The sequence below is a fragment of the Elaeis guineensis genome, chromosome 5 (genome assembly GCF_000442705.2).
Source record: "Elaeis guineensis isolate ETL-2024a chromosome 5, EG11, whole genome shotgun sequence".
NCBI lineage: Eukaryota > Viridiplantae > Streptophyta > Magnoliopsida > Arecales > Arecaceae > Elaeis > Elaeis guineensis.
In genome coordinates, this window is record NC_025997.2 from 126,480,469 (window position 1) to 126,501,950 (window position 21,482).

Genomic DNA, 21,482 nt, shown 5'->3' on the forward strand with positions numbered 1-21,482 from the left:
AAGGAGCCATTGTGTCAAGGTATAATTGTAAAAATCTAACGCGCACCACTAGTTTGATGAGGTATGATTTTGTAGATTAGTGTTGTTTAGCAATCCCGACACATTACCGCTACACTACTCAATTAAGCTTAACTTAACTAAGCATTAAACCCAAATTAGTTTGGTTGGTTACATGAATTTTTTTCCTTCACTTTGCTCAATGTAAGACGATATTTTCTAAAAGATGTTGAGGTATCAAGTCATTCCTCACTATTTTATCTCATATGATTTTCAAATTATCTTCGTTTCTTTCCATTCCTTTCATATATCTTAAAGTACTTATTCTTACTAGTACATTTTTTTAACTTATGTTGTACATTTTCAAAATATCTAAATCATTCTTTTCTCATTTTGTTCCTAATTAATACTTCTTTCATCTTCTTATAGATAACTTTATTTCTTATCCCATCTTTTCTTGTGTTACCATTCGCCTATCTAATATTCTCATTTCAATTACATTTATTTTGTGCATATACCGTTCTCTAACTATCTAATATAGATATCCTATATTTAACATAATATTTTAGTTGCACTCTTCATTTTATCCAATACTTTCAGCATGTGGACGATATATTCTCCGATCTCTCTTTTGTTACGAATAATCACTTCATAAATACCGAAAATGGTAGTCCTCAAAAGACTTTATAATTTTTATTTGCACTATAGTTCATGCATTCATGTTTTACTTTACTTAATCAAAACTTTTTTAAATTAAATATACTTCTTCATAATTTTAATATATCATGAAATAAATTATTAGCTGAGGTCCTTGAGGATTTCACATCCAAGAAACCGGCCTCTATGGAAGGAAAATGTCTTCTGGCCCCTTCCCCAGCTCCAAGCCACCTGGTAGAAGTCGGAACCGAATTCGCATTTCCCACCACCCCATGACCGAGCGCAGTCTAGAACCTTCCATGGACGATGACCATACTACCTTTAACCATGTAATATGATATATCAATAAAAGCATCGAAAAATTGTAAAACGATGACCATACTACCTTTTTCCTTACGCCTTCAATGAGCTTTTATGACAACATCACAAGCCTTGTATGCCATCATCTCTTCCCTCTCCCCCGCTTTCTATTTTCCATCGTCAATACCACGCTTCTATCCCATCCGTCGGCTCTTGCTATACATATGGGAGGAGCCTCGCGGATGCCAATCCAAGGGCATCCACGAAGCCCAGCTCGCACCCCATTCTCTCTCTCCCCGTCTCCCACATCTCTCCACCTCGTCTCATAAACCCTATGCGCAAGAAGGAAAGCATAAAGTAAACGGAGAAAAACGAGATCAATCGTGCGACGACGAAGAAGAGGAACAGGAAAGCTAAGAGCCTCTGATTCCCCTTCTCTCCTCCTCTTCCTTCATTTCTGCGATCTCTTGCCGCGCCGCAAGATCCCTATCGGTACGTTCTCCATCTCCTCCTCCTCCTCGCCTTCTCTTGATGGCGATCGGGTTACGATTAGGGTTAGTGTTAGGGGTTTTGGTGCCGGTTCTGCTCGGGATCCTGTCGGTGGTTCTGGCGGAGGATCACGATCTGTTGTTCTTTCGTCGTTTCTTGCTGTTTCTGATCCTTGGGGTGGGGTTTGTGGGGGTTTTGAGCAGCGTGCTGCTCTATATGCTTCCAAGAAAGAGATTTGTGGAAGCCGAGGTTGAAGACGAGGTCGCGGACGCAGGCTTGCGGAAGAAGACGAGGTCGGACTGCTTGATCTCTTCGGCTTCTAGGGCAGCGGCAGCGGAGGAGGGCAACCACAGCGGGTCAGCCAACGGTATGGACATGGAGTGCGACGCCAACGGGAGCAACCCTCCGGAGATCGACGAGGATCTCCACAGCAGGCAGCTCGCCGTCTACGGGAGGGAGACGATGCGCCGGCTTTTCGCCTCCAACGTTCTCATCTCCGGGCTTAACGGCCTCGGAGCGGAGATAGGTGAATTTGTGGATCTCTTGATATTTACTTCTTTCTTACTTTTCTTTCTTGGTATTGATCCGATTCTGGATGAAATTAGAGAACTCTATTTTGCCTAGAATCTGTTTTTTTTTTTTTAGTGATAAATATAACTGTTTGTCGATCTTCTTTATTTTAAGAATAACCTTCATTTCTTGATTGTTACCCTTAACACAATAGTTCTGATGGGGAGGCTATCCTTGTCCTTTTGTTTATTTCCGGGGTATTTTCTTTGTTGGGATATTTCTTCTTGGGCTATTGCCAGTCAGGGTTGCAATGAGAAGGGCATGATGTATAACAGTGTGGTTGATCATTTTTCTTTTTATTTGAGGAATGCTAAGATTTGCTATTACATGATGCATCATGGGGTTTCTTGCTCTCTATGATTATTACTGAGCTGGCCGCTGATTTCTATATTATGGTATTTCTCTTTCCATAATATATTTCACTTTCACTGATTTTTATATTATGGTATTTCTCTTTCCATATGCACCATTTTTGCGTAGATGTAGCTTCTATTGAGATGCTGCTTCTTTTCTGTTGGTTTTTGAGATGGATGCTTGCACCAAACCAGGGGAACTATTCTTTATCTTTTTGATAATTTTGATTTATCAAGATATTTGATCAATGTTACTATGCCTGATCATGATATTTATGACAGCAAGGTGTCAGTTGTGAATTTTGTGTCAGTTTGTGCCTAGATTTTGTTGGTTAGTGTTTGACCGGATGACATGGATTTCATCCAATATTATTGTTCTTCTGCAGCAAAGAATCTTGTTCTTGCTGGTGTGAAATCTGTGACCCTGCATGATGAAGGGAATGTAGATATGTGGGATTTATCCAGCAACTTTTTCTTCTCTGAGGGTGATGTTGGTGAGAACCGTGCTCTTGCTTGTGTCCAGAAGCTGCAAGAGCTCAACAATGCTGTTATAATTTCTACCCTAACTGAAACTTTGTCCAAAGAGCATCTCTCTAATTTCCAGGTTTGTCTCTTCCACTGTAAACTGCACTTTATATCTCTTTAGCTGTGGTTTCTGTTATAAATTACTACATATTGGTGACAAATTTCTCTGAAACTGCTACTCTGTGGTTTGCATTATCTTGATGACCATTTATGTTACCATACACATGCTGCTATCTTGCTTTTACTACAGGGAATCTGTATTTGTTGCCTACATAAACTTTAGTGGTGTCTAAACATTCTCTCTAGAAATTTTAATGGATATAACAGAAGCGTCCCATGCAATTGTTTGAAGCCTGAGGTAGCACAGAGATAGAAATGCTATTAGGTTGTAACTGTATGTATAGAAGTACTTACACATAATGTTTAGTTGAATAATCTTAAGGAACTGAACCTGGATTTTCAGAATGCATCTGGTAAGTTTTCATGATCTGTGCATCATATGACATCCTTATCCAGGTTACAATTGTGGGTGCAAATAAATTAGGTCTCCTGAATGGCTGTTTATTATGGATTGGCAAAACATTGAAATATGGAATGATTCTTGATATGAAGCGGTAGAGAACTTGTGCTAGATTTTTATTATAATAATATGATCGAACTACCTGTTACCTTTTGGAATTAAATCATGAAATTGGTGATATGCTAATTGTGTTTTAGTGATTACAACCATCCTGGTTGTCTTGATGCTTCTGGTGTTTGTGCATCTCCTGATCATTTGCTGATAGATGCAAACAATTTTGTGTATATTTGGCAATTAAGCTACAAAGAACTTCACTTAGGCTTTGTTTGGTTGAGCTTTTAAGTATCAGAAAACACTTTCTGGCATTCCAAAAGTATTTTTAGATGGTATAGTGATGTTTGGTAAAAAAATTGGAAAGCTATCTTAGTTTCGCTAGAAAGCTAAAAAAGGTCTACTTGAGAAAAGTTTCATTTTTGAAGCTTTTTTCAGAAGTACTTTTTAGCTAATGTCAAGAAGTTATTTTGATTTAAATAAATTTTTAATGATCGAAATGCTCACTAACAAATCTCATAATTACATCTTATATGATATCATATTATATTATTATACTATAAATATAATATAATAGATTAATATTATGATATATTATAAACATATAACATAATCTATTATAGTATTATTGTATTATAAAAATATAATTTGATATGGTATTATTATATTAATATAATATAATATAATCTGTTATATTATAATTTATTATTAGATTAGACTGTAACTCATATTATATTATATTACATTATATATTGCATCATAATTATAATAATATTATATCATATTATATTATAATGTTATATTAGATTATATGATAATAATATCATACAATAAAATAATATTTTAAAATATAATAAAATTTACATTATAATCATATAATATAATCTATTATAATATTATAATATTATTATAATAAAATGTAATATAATAATATTTTAAGAATATAATATAATTATCTTATAATGATATAATATATATGATATTATAATCTATTATTAGATTAGATTATAACCAATATATTATATTACATTATAAATTATATTATAATTATAATAATATTATATTATATTACAATATTATGTTACATTATATGATAGTAATATAATATAATAATATTTTAATACATAATAAAATATAATATTATATTGTATTATTCTCTACTATAGAATACCATGCAATGTCTTTTATTGTTATTTTATCATATCAAAAGTATTTTTTTATTTTAGTTACTAAACATATGTTAAAGATCCAAAGTACTTTATAAATATGGTTGGCATATAGCAAACTATTTTTTATAAACACTCTACTTTCAAAAGTTCTACTTCTCAAAAGCTCTACTTCCAAAAGTTTCAAAAGCTCTACTGTTAACAGCAATTCCAAACAGGATTTAGTCTTTTTTGGTCATTGACAAAAAGTTAAAATTGTTATTTCAACTCTATTCAAGAGTAGCTTTTTTTTTTTCCTTCAATGATGTGCTTTCTAAAATCATTTGATGGTTGGAGCGGTCGTCTCATGACTATAAAATATGACTCCATGGATTTTGAGAAATCAATGGGATTTCCATCTTTGATGGAACCATCTAGTGTGGATAATATTATAATAATAATGATATGTATTATTATTATTTTGTGAATGTCTTCTAATTTTTGATGGATATTTATGATTATCGATGATTATTTAGAATATAGACCTAAAGTGCTAAGAAGATAATCTATTTGAGTTATTTATAGCCATTGGATTTGAATTGATCAGATATATTTAATTACCAGCATTATATTATTATATTATTATTATCACCATTCTTTCTACATTGATAAATCATGTAGAAGGATCTGATATATAGGTTGGTTATATTTCTTTTAATTTGGTAGTGTTTGGACTAACTTTGGCTCATAAGTTTTCCTTTTTCTTTGCTTTTTTATAAATTTTATTTTTGTCATTTGATGTTTATCTTTTGACTGTTATACGACATACTATATTTTTAGTGTCTGCTTGTATATCCAATACAGTCTTGAATGAACCTAACATTCAACATTAGATTTAAATTAGTGAAGTCCTAGCCTTAATTCCTCCCCCCCCACCCACCCCCAAGCTTTTTGAACTCTTTGATTGGCCCTTCTTTTTTTTACAAGATTCGGCAAGAATTTACTACTGTTGGTGGTAGGCAAGAGTTGGCTTGGTTGTCATCCACAATGGATATGCTACCATGTAACCCTAATATAGTGACAAATCAACAATTGTTGTTTACTTGTTTAGGTTTGGCAAGTCTTCTATGGTAATGTGGCATAATTGTGCCTAAAGCAACTACATTAAATTACGCAAAAAGTATGCAAAGAAGTTATCTCTACAAAAGATGGTTAAATATGCTACTTGTAAGGCAGGAATTTTTACTTGAAAAGTTGTGTTAGTGAATAAGATGATATGTCGGATCGATATTGCTTGTTTACAGGAAACCAAATGTAAAGATTATGAGTCTGATATCTGTGTTGGTTATATATATATTTTTTTAATATTAAACAGTTGTAACAATTTAAATCGAATAGGAAAACTGAAGGATGAAGTGGATTAGTGATTGATTAGCAGCTATCAAGGAAGTTTTAGATGAGGATTCTTGATATAGACTAATAGCTAATTCATTGCAAGCAGGCTGTGAGAAACAACTTTGGGAGGAGATTGATGGAATGGTGCAAGGTATTGCAAAGAAAGAAAGGAGAATTTTAGATGGTGTCTTAAATGGACATGTAAGGAGGAATGAATGGTATGGGATATGTGATTGTATGTTAGATGTGGGTTTAATGATAGGAATTTAGAGGGAGATAGATTCTTGTGTTTGCAGTGGCTTATGTTTTATCTAGCAGTTGCACACATTTTAGAAGAGAAGCAAATATTTGGTAACCTTTCAGGGTTGATCGAATTTATGACAAATACAATACTTTCTTATTTGGAGAAGAAAGTTTGTCTTGCTAGATTGTAAGATGATATCAAGAAATGCTTAACTAGATGATGTAGGCTGGTAGACTTAGATGTATATACTAAATGCAAAAGAAAAAGAAAAGAAACTGATAAATGCCCAATGTAATGCCCAATGTGGTAGGACTAAAAGAGGGAAATTATCAGAGAAGAGAAATTGGAACTGGAGAATTGAGCCAATTGGACTGTGAGACTAGAAGGCCAATCATTTTGAGTAGCTAAAAATGTTCTATGTCTGTGTGTGTGTTTTTCTTTTTTTTTTTTTTTGGGGGGGGGGGTGGGTGTGGTGGGGTGCATAACAACTTGTTTGTGAAATTGTGAGGCACAAGAGACAATGTTATTGCTAATATTCGAGATGTATAATAATTATAGATTATTTGTGATACTGATTAATGGGAAAAGAACTAGATTAAATGCTAAATAGATGTTTTGAAGACATGGTCCCAATTGAGATTGATGGACAACTACAACAAAATGATTGACCTGTCATACGTAGTAAATTATATGTAACGATATGTGTCATAGAATTAGAGCTAGTTGGATGAAGTAAGACTTGCATCAAATAAAAACTCTATAGAACAAGAAGTTTTGTATGGTTTAGAATGTTGGATGGTAAAGAGGGTTTGAGAAAACAAGTTGAGCATAGTAGAAATTAAAATGCAATGATGGATATAAGGTAAAACCAGAAGAGAGATTGAGAAAGGAGTATATTATAGGAGTTGTGATGTGATGGATATAAGGTTAAAAACAGAAGAGAGATTGAGAAATGAGTATATTATAGGAGTTGTGATATGATGGATATAAGGTAAAAGCAGAAGAGAGAGATTGAGAAATGAGTATGTTATAGGAGTTGTGATAGTTGCACAACTTAAGGATAAAGTGTGTGCTGAGGAGGAGAAGATCTAGGTAACATGGATAGAGTTGTGAGAGCAAAATATGATAGGACTTGACATAACATTAGAAATGTTCCTAAATAGGAATGCATGGTGAATGAAGATTTGTAAAGTTGATCTAAGTAGTTGGAATAGCACTTGGTGGTAATACTTAGAGATATGAGAAAATCCCTTTTATAACAACCCCCTCATCATGAAGTTACAAAACAAAAATGCTAGTCCTAATGCATAATTGATCTCATGAAGTGTATAAATGCTTTTTATTCTTCTTGAGTAGTTCAATTTCCATTTTGAATTGTTGAAGAAAACAAGTTTTTACTTTCTAGTATCATTATAATTGTCATGTTTGGCTTGTGAAACTATTGCCTTAGGGAATGCATTTCCAAATCCATGATTAAACTATAGATGCTTCTCATCGATATTTTGATTCCCATGTTTTGTAATATAAATTTAATAGAAATTTTGGCAGTATTTGTCAGGAAACAAGTGAACTTGGTCAAGCTTGGTAAACCAGAATATAAAAATGCTAGAAATTAATAAGTGTGGCCTGATTTGAATCTAATTCAAAGTTGTGTTGTGAGCCTAATTTCACCAAGTCTTGAATCGAGGATTGTTTATCCTTTTGATGAAGGAGAGGGAGATGGTTGATGTTGAGAGCTTGAGGATTTTACATGTGATTTCATGGGTATAGTTTACATGAACAATTATGGTGCGAGTAGTAATGTGTCTGTTTAAGAGGTTAATTTTTGATGTTGTGAGATCTTTAGATCAAGTTTTGATTATTGATCAAGTCATCAATTGTCTTTCAATTTTTTCTTTGGTTACACATAATTCTGCTACTAGTGGTTTGAATCATGGTTTGCCAAATCGATCCGAACTGTCTAGTTCGAGATGCACCATTCTAAACTGGTGGAGAATCAGGTTAGAATGGCCTTGCTGTTTGAGAACCGGTGTGAACCTATCCAAACTGCTAAGCGATGGTTTACTTGGTTGTGTGTAGTTCAGGTTAGTTTGGGCTATCCTGCGACCAAAAACAGAGAAGGCCACAAGATACTACTCTCTTCTCTTTTCTTCAAGAGGGAAGCATGGGTTTCATGAGGAAAAATTGTCTATTATGTGTAAGATTAGGTTCATGATAAAACTTTTAAATCTTTGTGTTAATTTAAAGGCATTGAAAGAGAGATGGTCTTGATAGGCCCCATCCTCTTTTACATGATTGTTAGAGACTTTTGCAATCACTATTGTCTTTCTTTAGTTTTACATATTTATCGAGAAGCGAATAGTGCTGCTCATTGGATGGCTTTGTATGTGGTGAATCATACGGGATCTACACTTTGGACAACTTCAGATATTCTTTCGGTTCAGTTTAGTAATATTTCATTTTTTGATGCATTTTTTCTCAAATAATATAAATCATCCGATTTACCCAAAAGAAAAAAAGGGAGAGAGATGGTCTTGATCAAAATCAGTTTCCAAATTTGTAGAGAATGACAAAAGCTAGGACAAGTAGATTTTCTATATATCCCCATGAAAAGAGGATCTAGTTTGTTCATCTAGAGGAGGGCTGTTGAATACACAACCACAACATTTAATATTTGAACAAAAATCCTGCCAACCATTAATAACCTTTTTCATAAGCTATACGATGCCTTTAAGTAAAATAATTAGTGTTGCTAGTTGAACCATTAAGAAATAAATACACTTTTTGTAAATAGTGATTGGAGAAGGCAACCTCTCACATATTAGCAAGAAGAACAAAATGGACCTTAGCCATTGCCTTTTGGTATTTAGGAACCTTGGAGTCCTATAATGTTTTAACTCTTGGTAGGAATAATGGTTGTGTAAACAAAATGATAGTTTTCGTTAGACCAAATACCTCTGTAGTTGCTGCTGATTCTAAACCGGTCCATAACAATTAGAGAGAGATATAGTAGGAGTGAGACAATAACTAGACCTTTTGATGTCATGTCCATTTATGCATTGAGATAATGCATTCAATGTAAATCAATGAAATGAAGGCAAAATGTTAGAGTCAAAAGTAAGGGGAAGATGACAAAAGCCAAATGCAAGGGTTCAAGGAGGAGGCAGGGGTGCAATCGAGCCAAGCCGAGTCAAGCAGTTGGAAGCTTGAGCTCGACTCGACTCAAAATATTCGAGTTCGAAATTCGGCTTGAGATCAACCAAGCCTTGATATACCAAGCTCAAGCTTAGCTTGATGAAAAATAGGCAAAATTCGAGATTGACTCGACTTGACTCGAATATCAATTGAGCTATACTCGAGCTCGAAATCGAGCGTTAGTCTACTAATAATATATATATTATAAATAAAAATAATATTATTAAAAATATATATAAATTTGAGTTGGTTGGCGAGCTTGTGTATGCCATGAGTTTACCTTGTGATGTACTCAGTGATTTGGAAAAGTAATCATGTCTTGGCTTGGATATTTACTGCATTTTTTAAAATGTTCAACTTAATTTGAGGCTGTTTGAGTAAACTCTAATTATATTTTTAAAAATGTCAGTAGATACCTGGTTCACTTTAGCAAACTGATTGAGGAACCAAGATTCTTCATTCTAGGCTTATAGTGGCTGAATATTTGTTGTGATGATCGAAAGCATGGTGCTAGCTGGATCCTTGACATGCAGCCCTCATCCTTTCTTTTATATGTTTAGAATTATTCTTCTATTTTCTAAGTTCTTAGAAAATGTCAGCAACCATTGTTATCCTAAGTTCTTTAAGAAAGTATTAACCACTTCAAACAACAATCCAATGCAGTTGGTGTCCATTTCACCTTTTTTTTTTTGGCTTCCTCATATCCTTTTTGTGACTAACCATATATGCCTTGGAACTCCGATCATTTGGTAGCATTTATAAATGGATGGTAATAATTAATATAACAGATTATTTTCACCTTTAATATTTGGTTCTTGCGGAAGCAATTTTTGGGTCAACATGTTTAGGAAATGTGAATTGGTTTGGAGTTTGTGCTTAATATATTTGTTCCATATCATTATCAAAGAAAGCAAAATTTTTTATGTATCCACAAGTTTGACAGTAGTAAACATGAGACTTGGGGCTAGGCAGATTGTGCAGACAGCACAAACGAACACCATTATAGACTGCTAAGAAAATAGTTATAATCATCTTTTCATTATTTAGGAATAACTATCTAGATTGCTCGGACAGCACAAATGAACATCTATAGGTTGCTAGCACTGAATAGTTAGAATCATCTCTCATTATTTGGTCAGCGGGCTCTTGCAAATATGTTGCATCTAACTTCTATTTACCATATCCATCTTGTGCTTGATAATGTTGTTGGAGTCCTTCCATCACTAAACTGTTGTAATGATTATTCTGTCATTTGGAATTAAGGCATTCTATGGCCTTACGAAAATTGCAAACTACAATCTGATGCAACCATGCCATCATTTTTTTAAATTAGCATTGTTACTGAATTTTTGCATCGGAATTTATAATACATTGATAAGTCACCCATGAGCTTGTTTTGCAGGCAGTAGTTTTTACTGATATTAGCTTGGAAAAAGCAATTGAGTATGATGATTACTGTCGCAGTCAGCTGCCTCCAATTGCCTTCATTAAATCTGAAGTACGAGGCCTTTTTGGGAGTGTATTTTGTGATTTTGGTCCAGACTTCACAGTGTTTGACGTTGATGGTGAGGAACCACATACAGGTATTATTGCATCCATCAGCAATGACAATCCTGCACTTGTTTCATGTGTTGATGATGAGCGGCTCGAGTTCCAGGATGGGGATCTTGTTGTGTTTTCTGAGGTCCATGGAATGACAGAGCTAAATGATGGAAAGCCTAGAAAAGTTAAGAATGCAAGACCATATTCATTTACTCTTGAAGAAGACACAACACAGTTTGGTGCATATACTAAGGGGGGTATAGTTACACAAGTAAAGCAACCCAAGGTCCTCCAGTTCAAATCTTTAAGAGATGCTCTCAGGGATCCAGGGGATTTCCTTCTCAGTGACTTCTCCAAATTTGACCGTCCACCTTTACTACACTTAGCTTTTCAAGCATTGGATAAGTTTAGGCATGATTTGGGGCGATTTCCTGTTGCTGGATCTGAGGATGATGTTCAGAAGCTAATAGCTTTGGGTGTCCATATCAATGAAAGCTTGGGTGATGGTAAGCTGGAACAGATTGATAAGAAGCTTCTGCACCATTTTTCCCATGGTTCAAGGGCCATTTTGAATCCTATGGCTGCAATGTTTGGTGGCATTGTTGGGCAAGAAGTTGTTAAAGCCTGCTCTGGGAAATTCCATCCACTTTTCCAGGTAAAATTTCAGGCTGCTTATGTCCCTTTGTCGTGCAAGTTCACTTGTATGCTATGCAATTTGTTGTTTTTTTATTTACTTCCTAACACATGCTATGCAAATCCTGGCAGTTCTTTTATTTCGATTCAGTCGAATCCCTGCCTACTGAACCTCTGGAGCCTAGTGACTTAAAGCCAATGAACTGCCGCTATGATGCTCAAATCTCTGTGTTTGGATCAAAACTTCAAAAGAAACTTGAAGAGGCCAAAATATTCATGGTGGGTTCTGGTGCTCTTGGATGTGAATTTCTGAAGAACTTAGCATTAATGGGAGTTTGTTGCAGCCAGAAAGGGAAGCTAACCATAACAGATGATGATGTTATTGAAAAGAGTAATCTTAGCCGTCAATTTCTCTTCCGTGATTGGAATATTGGGCAGGCTAAATCCACTGTAGCTGCTTCTGCTGCCATGGCAATCAATCCAGCTCTCCATATCGAGGCTCTTCAAAACAGAGCAAGCCCAGAGACAGAAAATGTGTTTGATGATGCTTTTTGGGAGAGCTTGGATGCTGTTATTAATGCATTGGACAATGTGACTGCAAGAATGTACATTGACTCTAGGTGCTTATACTTTCAAAAGCCACTTCTGGAATCTGGAACTCTAGGTGCCAAGTGTAACACACAGATGGTCATTCCTCACTTGACTGAGAATTATGGGGCCTCCAGAGATCCACCTGAGAAACAGGCTCCTATGTGCACAGTTCACTCTTTCCCTCATAACATTGATCACTGCCTAACATGGGCCCGATCTGAGTTTGAGGGTTTGCTCGAGAAAACACCTAATGAAGTAAATACATTTCTATCCAACCCAAGTGCATATGCTTCTGCCATGAAAAGTGCAGGTGATGCACAGGCTAGGGATCTACTTGAACGTGTTCTTGAATGCCTTGACAGAGATAGATGTGAAACATTCCAAGATTGCATCTCCTGGGCACGACTGAAGTAAGGCTCCTATTCTTTTCTAGTGGAATGTTTTATCATATATTGCAATCATGCAATGAATGCCTTTGGACACAATCTTTTCATGTTTTTATGAAGAAAATGATGTCAAACTGCAGATAATGTTTTTCTTCTTTATAACAAACCACCAAATCTTTATAAAAATTTTAGCACTCAAATGAAACTTTATCTCCCAAAGGCTTGATAAATTGATACCAGATTTGAGCAGTTAGTTTATTTTATTTTATTTTATTTTATTTGCCTTGTTTGGGTTAAGAATGGCTGTTCATTTTTTACATTTTCAGCAGATTCCACTAATTCTCAGTGCCCCAAGTTTTTCAAGTCCCCATTGTTCTTCATATTCAACGCTTGCAACTCTTTTTTGTTTGCTTCATGTTTTTTTTTTTTAATTTTTTTTTTTACATTTTAAGCAGATTCCACTAATTCTCAGTGCCCTGAGTTTTTCAAGTCCCCATTATTATTCATATTCAAGGCTTGCAACCTTTTTTTGTTTGCTTCTTTTTTTTTTGTTTCTTTTACAATGTCTAGATTTTTCTGAAAATTCTCAGGTTCGAGGACTACTTTTCTAATCGGGTGAAGCAGTTAACATTTACTTTCCCTGAGGACTCAGCCACCAGCACAGGTGCGCCATTCTGGTCTGCTCCTAAACGTTTTCCAAGGCCTTTGCAGTTCTCATCTAGTGACCCCAGTCACCTCCATTTCGTGATGGCTGCTGCTATATTAAGAGCGGAGACATTTGGAATTCCCATACCTGATTGGGCCAAGAACCCAAAGAAATTGGCTGATGCTGTTGATGCGGTTATAGTCCCTGATTTTCTGCCCAAGACGGGAGTTAAAATTGTAACAGATGAGAAAGCCACTAGCCTGTCCGCTGCCTCCATTGATGATGCTGCTGTCATCAATGATCTCATTGCAAAGCTGGAAGAGTGTGCTAAGAAGCTGCCCCCTGGATTCCGGATGAACCCAATTCAGTTTGAGAAGGTTGCTTTCTATTTTCACAAAACTGCATGTCATTTTTTTTCTTGAAGCATGTCTCAAGAATCATACATATTTTGCGGTCAGAACTTGTAGAACTCGTTGAAATGGTGCTTGCTTATATAGTTGCCTTTCCAGCACTGGTTACTGCATTTTGAGTATCAGCTTTAAAATTTTCTCATTTTAATTGAATGTTTTGCTTTGCTTGACTGCCTCTAGTCTTTACTTTCATGATTAACGTTTTGTTGATATTTTCATATTTTCTAAATGATAAACAAGATCCATCAAGTTACTTCACCCTTCCAAAATTTTAGCTACAAGATATAGTCTTGCTTATTTGCATGCAATTTCTCCGTGCTTTTACAGTGCTAAAAATGGTTCTAGTAATGATCTTTTGTTATAACTTGCAAATAAGGGATTACTGGGTTTTTTCGTGGTTTAGTCATTGCACCTCTATATGCTCTCAGTTACAATAGTTCTGACTGGTCCCATCATTCATGAATTCTTAGTCATTTTATATAGATTCATATTTGTACTGTGGGAATGGTGTCGGATTTCCATGCATGATTAAGTTTCTTAAACTGATACATTAGTCTTTTATTTCATTTGGAAACTTCTTAATTGCAAATCAAATGATTTTCTTATCTGCTGAATTTTACAGGATGATGATACAAACTACCATATGGACTTCATAGCTGGTCTTGCTAATATGCGTGCACGGAACTATAGTATTCCAGAAGTTGATAAACTGAAGGCCAAGTTCATTGCTGGGAGGATTATCCCAGCCATCGCCACTTCCACGGCCATGGCAACTGGTCTTGTCTGCCTTGAGCTTTACAAGGTTCTTGCTGGTGGGCATAAGTTGGAGGACTACCGAAACACTTTTGCTAACCTTGCGCTCCCTCTGTTCTCTATGGCTGAGCCAGTGCCACCCAAGACCATTAAGCACCGGGACATGAGCTGGACAGTCTGGGATCGCTGGATCATCAAAGGTGATCTTACCCTCAGGGAGCTCCTTCGATGGCTCGAGGACAGGGGTCTAAATGCCTACAGCATCTCTTGTGGTACTTCTTTGCTTTACAATAGCATGTTTCCAAGGCACAAGGATCGGATGGACAAGAAAGTGGTTGATGTGGCAAAGGAGGTTGCTAAAGTGGAGGTGCCACCATACAGGCGCCATCTGGATGTCGTGGTGGCATGTGAGGATGATGAGGACAATGACATTGATATTCCACTAATTTCTATTTACTCTCCGTAATTTAGTCTTCCAGATCAAATGAAACCTGACATGTTAGAATCCTATTCTTGTCTGTTTAGTGTAATGTAGTTGGAGAAAATGGATGATTCTCAGTTTCTACCGACAATTGTATCCAGAACAAGGCGTGAGAACTTGTATCTCTGATATTCCCTGTAATCTTGTTTGCGTGAGTTAATATATACTCTAAACTTTCAAAGAGTCATCTTAGAATTTCTTTCCTGTTTCCTGTTGCATATCTGCTTTAGTGGCTAGATGTTGCTTATATCATGCGGTCGTGTTGGATGAATGCTTGTTGGTTTTGTTGCTGCATGATATTTTTCTGTTCCAGTGAGTTGTATACGTGCTTGCGAAATTGATTCTCATTGTGGTAAGACTATTTCGCTTGCATTTGTTTCAGGCTGGCCGTTGCGAGGCTTGTTTGCTCTTCCTGAATGTACATTTTAAGTATTTGAACGTTGTGCAATGTGTAGGCATGATATTTATGAGGAAGGATTTGATATGTTCCCACAGAGAGAGAGAGAGAGAGAGAGAGATGGAGAGGTGAAATGTCATCCGTTGTGCTTTATATTATTTCTGATCATTTCATCATGTGTTTAGAATTAGAGGCAGAGGCACCTGAAAGGCTAGCCGAGATTTAGAGTTTTGGCTGAATCTGATACTGCTATTTGAGAGGTGCTGCGGTTAGTGAATTGTCCCAAGAATCAACTGATAAGTTGGCATTTTAACAAATTTTACTAGGTTATGCATTCATAATCAATTTTAGGTGGGTGGCTGACTGTATACCGCGTCTGCGGTGGTATGTTTCGTTTTACACCTGATAGTATGGAATCGCAAGCCTATCGCGACGCGATTCTTTACAATTGCTTGTAAATATGCTGCCGTGATTTTAGTTACATCGCAAGCGATCCGAAGAGGACCTGTTAGGAGTTGTGATTTGTTTTATTTTCCAACTCTTTTTGGTCCTTCCCGGTTACGCGAAATTTTAAAATTTTCAGTTTATAATTTATATAAATTGAGCCTAGAGGTTGTACAATGTCCATATCCACTCACCCGCGAATTCGCGTTAATTCTGTGACCTTCCACATCATTCTCGGTGCACAAATGGGAATCAGCTATTCTGAGAGCTTGGTGTAAGCTTTGGTAAGTGGAATCAAATCACGAGCTGGAATGCTGGAAAACAAGTTTAATCTTTTGGAATGTACTCTGAAAAAAAACTAGCTTAGGGAATCTTTTTTAGTTTGCAGGGAGAACCACCCCCTTGCCGACCGTAGGATGCCGTATGTTAATTGCGTGAAGTTGATGAAGAAGATGATGATGCTATGCATGAGGAAGAGGTTGCTCCCCTACTGAGCAGCAGCTGTGACATGGCATCGTAGCCCATGGACGTCGCCATCAGGTAAGGAGTCGCCCCTCTCTTGGTCTTGGCATTGATGTTGGCTCCCATATCAATCAGCAGCTCCACGGTCTCCAGGTGCCCACCTTCCACCGCTAGGTGGAGCGGTGTGTGCCCCTCGATGTCCTGGCACTCCACGTCCATGCCAAATTCGATGAGCAGCGACACGATGTCCCGGTGCCCCTTGATCGCAGCAGAGTGAAGCGCGGTCATCCCATACTGGTCATGGCCGTGGATTCCGATGCGCTTCTTGAGCAAGCATTCGAGGCGCCTCAGGTCTCCTCTTCTTGATGCTGTCATGACCATCTCCCCACGTTCCAGCATCTCCACCACCTCTAGCTGCGTCGAAGCATGAACTGCTGTGTCAGCAACATTCTAAGGGAGTTCATTAATCAATTTCTAATTCTGCTTCTTAGATCTAATTCTGGACACTGATAGTGGCGACTGTAAATTTGAAGGGTTGTCGAAGCAATCTAGTTGTCGGGCTTGGTCAATTTACAGGTGTATTCTCGTCCTAATAATTTTCGAGTGGAATGGCTGCCTAAAGCCAGAAGAGAGCACCGCATTTCCTTTGGGGTATTGGGTGGGACGGTAGAGAGAGCTTATTGAGTTTAATGAAATGCACATTAATTCGCGGTACATTTTGTTGAGAGAGAGAAGACAATCGAGCATCATGTGATTTCGGATTCATCCAACACACCAGTGGTCCGATTTTCTTGTACGGAGGCAGAGAAAAGGTAAATGTGCCTTACACATAAAACCAAATGAAAAAGGAACAAAGCGAGGGAATTTGGAGAATAACTACTGTAGATACTGGGAGCTAATACGCCAAGTTTCCAACCATATCATAAAAACTGCTGAAATGGAGATCATTTTCTAGAATAAATTGTACGTCCGCTACAACCGCAACTTGTTGATATAAAATGACAAGTGAATTTTAAATTCGTAGTTCGGCACAACGAACGCATAGTTTACTTCGATTTTTGAAAGCACCTTTGAATAGAAAATTAAATCTGTGCTGGTCACAAACAAAATATCTCTCGTGCCAACGAGGAAAGATGAAATTGGTATCGTTGACGGAATTAATGCCATAGATATAAGAAATATAATATGCAGAGGGGTTAAATGCATGCCCTTCCGTGGAAATTAGTTTGGCTCACGGACGACTGCCGCATGACATCTCAGCCCAGAGATGCCCTTCCACTTCCTGGAGCGGGGTTTAGCTTAAACTTTACGGCAGGTGATTATGAGGGGATAAGACTTAAGAGAACACTAGCTGACATCAAAATAGACGAAGAACTGTAAAAAAATTACGGTTAATACTTGTTGAAACGGCGAAAGGCGGGCGCCAGGCCCTCGACCAGCAAAAAAACTATGGGCACTAATCAAAATTCTACTCTACCACTTCTATTAACTCTTTTATATCCAACGGTAAAGATTGATTGATTGATACTAACATGATTCGATGTCAAACATCTAGAACGTTTGGCAAGAAGGAAGTAAATACGTATACAAACAGTGGTCCCCTAGCCGGAGTGTGAGGTAATCCATCCAAAGCGTATAATGGTTCTATAATGTCGTTAGAAGGCAGGCTAAGAGTGCTTGTAATTTTTTTTTACCATTTGGCAGACCGTTAACTTGTCCCACGAAAAAATAACTGGTACGAGTATCGGGTGAAAGCGTTCTACTCACATGTCCCTTGTCTCGGGCCACGTCGAGCGGTGTCCGGCCCCGCGCGGTGGCGATGCCCGCGTCCGCCCGCATCTCCAGCAGCGCCGCCACCATCTCCGCGTCCCCGTTCCCCGCCGCCCGGTACAACGCCGTCCGTCCGTCCCCGCTCCTCGCGTTCTTCTCGGCCCCCCTCTCCACCAGCGTCCTCGCGCATCTCACGTGCCCCCTCCCCGCCGCCACATGCAGCGCCGTCCTCCCCTCCCCGTCTCTCGCGTCCACTCCCCACTCCTCTATCGCCCTCAAGAGCTCCCCGTACTCCCCCGCCGCCGCTGCCGCGTGCACCGCCGTCCACCCTCTCGGCGTCGCCGTCGCCGCCGCCGCCTCGCCGTTGGGTTTTTCTTTAACAGGAGGCTTGTGGGAGGGGGAGGCGGAGGGGGAGGGGGGGAGGTGGAGGCCGGAGTCGAGGAGGAGGGGGAGGAGGGAGGGGTCGGCGGACCGGAGGAGGGCGGCGGAGTCGGCCGGGGGGAGACGGGGGAGGAGGGAGGGCTGGCGGCGGAGGAGGTGGCGAACGGCGGCGGTGTCGCCGAGGGAGGCGGCGTGGCGGAGGAGGAAGGGCCCAACGTAGGCGACCTTAAGGCGGGTGTCGTGGGTGGCGTCGGCGTCGTCGAAGGCGGCGGAGAAGGAGGCTTTGATGAGGAAGCGATCGGAGGGGGAGCGGGGGAAGGTGGGAGGGGGGAGGGGCTGGGGGCGAAGAATGACTTGGAGGACGGCGGAGGAGAGCGGGGGGAGGACGCCGTTGGGAGGATTGACGTGGAACTTGTGGGGAGCCGAGGTTTGGACCTTGAAGGCCACGACCGCCGTCGGATGAAGAGACCGGAGGTGGAGGTCCGACCGGCACTTCACTCCCGGCTTGAACTCTATCACCACCTCCGTCTCCACCACCTCCACCAGCTTCTCCACCGCCGCCATTCATCCAAAAACTAAAACCCAAACCAGAGAGAGAGAAAGAGAGAAGAGGTTGGTGTGAGGAAAGGATGAGAGGGAACAGATCCTCAAATAAAATGTCAGAAATTTTGTCTGGTTGTATGAAAGATAGTGGATCGGGAATTGGCATCGGAAAAGTTTAGATGGAAAGCGGAAAAGAGAGGATGGTAACAGGACAAGGAAGTGAATTGAAAGATTCTGGGGTTAACCCTTCGGTAACAGTCTATAAGTTAACAGCAAGAACAGACAAAGATCTTTCCAGATATGGAGACTATACAAAAGACAGGATGCATGTTGCCAGCCAATCCTTTGTGGCAATTTGGATTCTTATCAACTTTTGATGGGGTAACTCAATTTCCTCCCTACGATCCAAGGCAGAATTTGAAATTCAGGAATCATTGTTTATTAAAAAAATTATTTGTCATTGTAATGCACGAGGTGGTGTTGGAAAATTATCATAAATCAACTTGTAGAAGTTGAAATTTCATTGTTCTAGAGACAATTATATTTATATAATTAGCAAATGGGCACTGTGATATCCAACCGCTTCCACCCTCCTCTCCTCCTTGATGGTTAGAGGTGCTTTTTTGCCATATAAACTTGGTAAGACCTAAGGATTGGCACCACTCTCTTCCTATTCAAAGGAATATATATTATTCAATGTTTAGTTGATGCAAAATATAGACTAGCATGAGTCATACTGTGCTATGGTCACTTCATCCTAACATAACATCATTAGTTGCCTAACTCTTGATCTTTAGTATTCAGTAATATTCTTTGTAATGGTAAGTTCCTTGAAGCTCTAACTTGTAAATTTGATGTCATTATCAATAATGCTTTTCAATATAGAATATCATTCTTCTCTTGTATGTAAATTTGAAGTGATGTGCATAAAGTTCAAATTGTTTTTCTCCATATCTCTCACTACTTTAAGTATTACTATATAGGATGAATGGAGTGTTGGATTATTTTAAACTTATCATTAAATGACTTTGGAAAACTAAAAGACCTCTTGAAAAACTAAAGGGTCTCTTGAAAATCTGAAAGGCCTCCTTGTAAAAAAGAATAGGCTTCTTGATAGATGAAGAGTTAAATACATAGAATTCTGTAAATGCTTCTTAGTATTCCATGCATGAATTTAATGTTATGGAATATAGAAAGGCATCTAGGCATCTATAAATAGGAAGGTGATTTGTCCATTGTGGTATGCGAAGCAAGTATTTTTCTTGTCATCTTTCCACCATAAGAGAAGAGTGTTTATTATTTTTATATTTGAGATTCTTCAATTCTATCATTTGGTATCAGAGCCTTGTCTTGTTGAGAAGACTGATCCTAAGGGAAATGGCTAGTGATGGTGTGCAAATACAAATCCCAAAGCTTACTAAGGAGAATTTTGGGAATTGGTGTATCCAGATGAAGTCATTGTTTGGCTCACAAGATCTATGGGAGATCGTTAATGATGGCTATACCGAGCCTACACCAGATCAAGAGAGAGGGTACAATCAAAATCAAAAGGAAGTTTTGAGGGTTACAAGGAGGAGAGACAAGAAAGCTTTGTTTCAATTGTATCAAGCCTTGGATGAGGTGACATTTGAAAGAATTGCTGAGGCAACTTCTGCAAAGCAAGCATGGGATACTCTTTCCATCATATTTAAAGAAGAAGAAAAAGTGAAGCGAATCCGACTACAACAACTACGGGGAGAATTTGAAGTCGCCACCATGAAGGAGACGGAGAATATCTTCAACTACTTTTCTCGGATATTGGTTATCGTAAACCAATTGAAGAGGAATGGAGAGAAGATAGATGATGTTCGAGTGGTGGAGAAGATACTTCGATCTTTGACACCGAGGTTTGAGCATATTGTTGTCGCTATTGAAGAAGCTAATGATGTGGATACTCTATCCATCAATGCGTTGATGGGTAAACTTCAAGTCCATGAACAAAAGAAGCAAAATAAAATTGAAGCAGTTAATACAGAGCAAATACTTCCATCAAAGGTGGACGCCAAAGATCAAAAAGGAAATGATCAAGGGCAATCTCAAGCATTTTGAGATGCTAGTAGCAACATAAGAGGTGATGGCAACAACTACCGTGGTCGTGGTCGAGGCCGTAGTCATGGTCGAGGAGGCTACAATGGTGGAAGAGGCCGAACTCCAAATTTCAACAATGGAAGAGGTGGTAGAAGAGGTGAACATGATCGAGGTAGAAGATTAAATAGAGGTCGTGACCAAGCAAGATCCAATGTTCAATACTATAATTGCCACAAATATGGGCATTATAGCTATAAGTGTTGGAACAATGAGCAAAGCAACTACTCCGAATCCAAAAATCAAGAAGGAGAGCCAACTCTTCTTTTGGCATGCCAACAAAATGGAGACTTGAAGAATGTGTGGTTTCTTGACTCAGGAGCCACAAACCACATATGTGGAAGAAAAGACCTATTCGTGGAGTTGCAAGAAGGGGTGCATGGTGATGTGAAGTTTGGGGATTTCTCCAAAGTTCCCGTCAAAGGAAGAGGCAAGAACATGATTCAACAAAAGAATGGTACGTCTGATTTTATTTTCA

General features: G+C 38.4%; 3 protein-coding genes across 4 annotated transcripts; 2 read left to right on the forward strand and 1 right to left on the reverse strand.

Moving 5' to 3' along the window:
• The first annotated feature begins 1,100 nt into the window (after nt 1-1,100).
• LOC105045873 (ubiquitin-activating enzyme E1 1) lies at nt 1,101-15,070 on the forward strand. Of its 2 annotated transcripts, none has more exons than XM_010924300.4 (7): nt 1,101-1,446; nt 1,647-1,969; nt 2,753-2,970; nt 10,844-11,638; nt 11,749-12,617; nt 13,184-13,616; nt 14,272-15,070. In XM_010924300.4, the coding sequence occupies exons 2-7, from the start codon at nt 1,660-1,662 to the stop codon at nt 14,866-14,868; spliced, it is 3,222 nt and encodes a 1,073-aa protein (XP_010922602.1). In that variant the 5' UTR covers nt 1,101-1,446; nt 1,647-1,659; the 3' UTR covers nt 14,869-15,070. The 2 variants fall into 2 exon arrangements, with proteins under 2 accessions (XP_010922602.1, XP_073114567.1); XM_073258466.1 differs by having other exon boundaries at nt 1,718-1,969.
• A 793-nt stretch (nt 15,071-15,863) lies between these two features.
• LOC105045872 (uncharacterized) lies at nt 15,864-19,299 on the reverse strand. The gene is made up of 2 exons (XM_029264778.2): nt 17,954-19,299; nt 15,864-16,600 (listed from the first exon to the last, which is right to left on the reverse strand). Exons 1-2 carry the CDS (start codon nt 18,899-18,901, stop codon nt 16,151-16,153), a joined length of 1,398 nt encoding a protein of 465 aa, XP_029120611.2. The 5' UTR covers nt 18,902-19,299; the 3' UTR covers nt 15,864-16,150.
• A 958-nt stretch (nt 19,300-20,257) lies between these two features.
• On the forward strand, nt 20,258-20,968 carry LOC105046181 (uncharacterized). The gene has a single exon (XM_010924702.1). It carries the CDS (start codon nt 20,258-20,260, stop codon nt 20,966-20,968), a length of 711 nt encoding a protein of 236 aa, XP_010923004.1.
• Nucleotides 20,969-21,482: the final 514 nt, after the last annotated feature.

Bases quoted from the DNA above. Each gene is read 5' to 3' on its own strand.
- LOC105045872 (XM_029264778.2), bottom strand. From the start codon at position 18,901: ATGGCGGCGGTGGAGAAGCTGGTGGAGGTGGTGGAGACGGAGGTGGTG. The intron at 16,601-17,953 runs GTGAGTAGAACG...GCTTCGACGCAG, and splicing joins TGGCCCGAGACAAGGGACAT to CTAGAGGTGGTGGAGATGCT.
- LOC105045873 (XM_010924300.4), top strand. From the start codon at position 1,660: ATGCTTCCAAGAAAGAGATTTGTGGAAGCCGAGGTTGAAGACGAGGTC. The intron at 2,971-10,843 runs GTTTGTCTCTTC...CTTGTTTTGCAG, and splicing joins AGCATCTCTCTAATTTCCAG to GCAGTAGTTTTTACTGATAT. The intron at 11,639-11,748 runs GTAAAATTTCAG...AAATCCTGGCAG, and splicing joins AATTCCATCCACTTTTCCAG to TTCTTTTATTTCGATTCAGT.
- LOC105046181 (XM_010924702.1), top strand. From the start codon at position 20,258: ATGGCTAGTGATGGTGTGCAAATACAAATCCCAAAGCTTACTAAGGAG.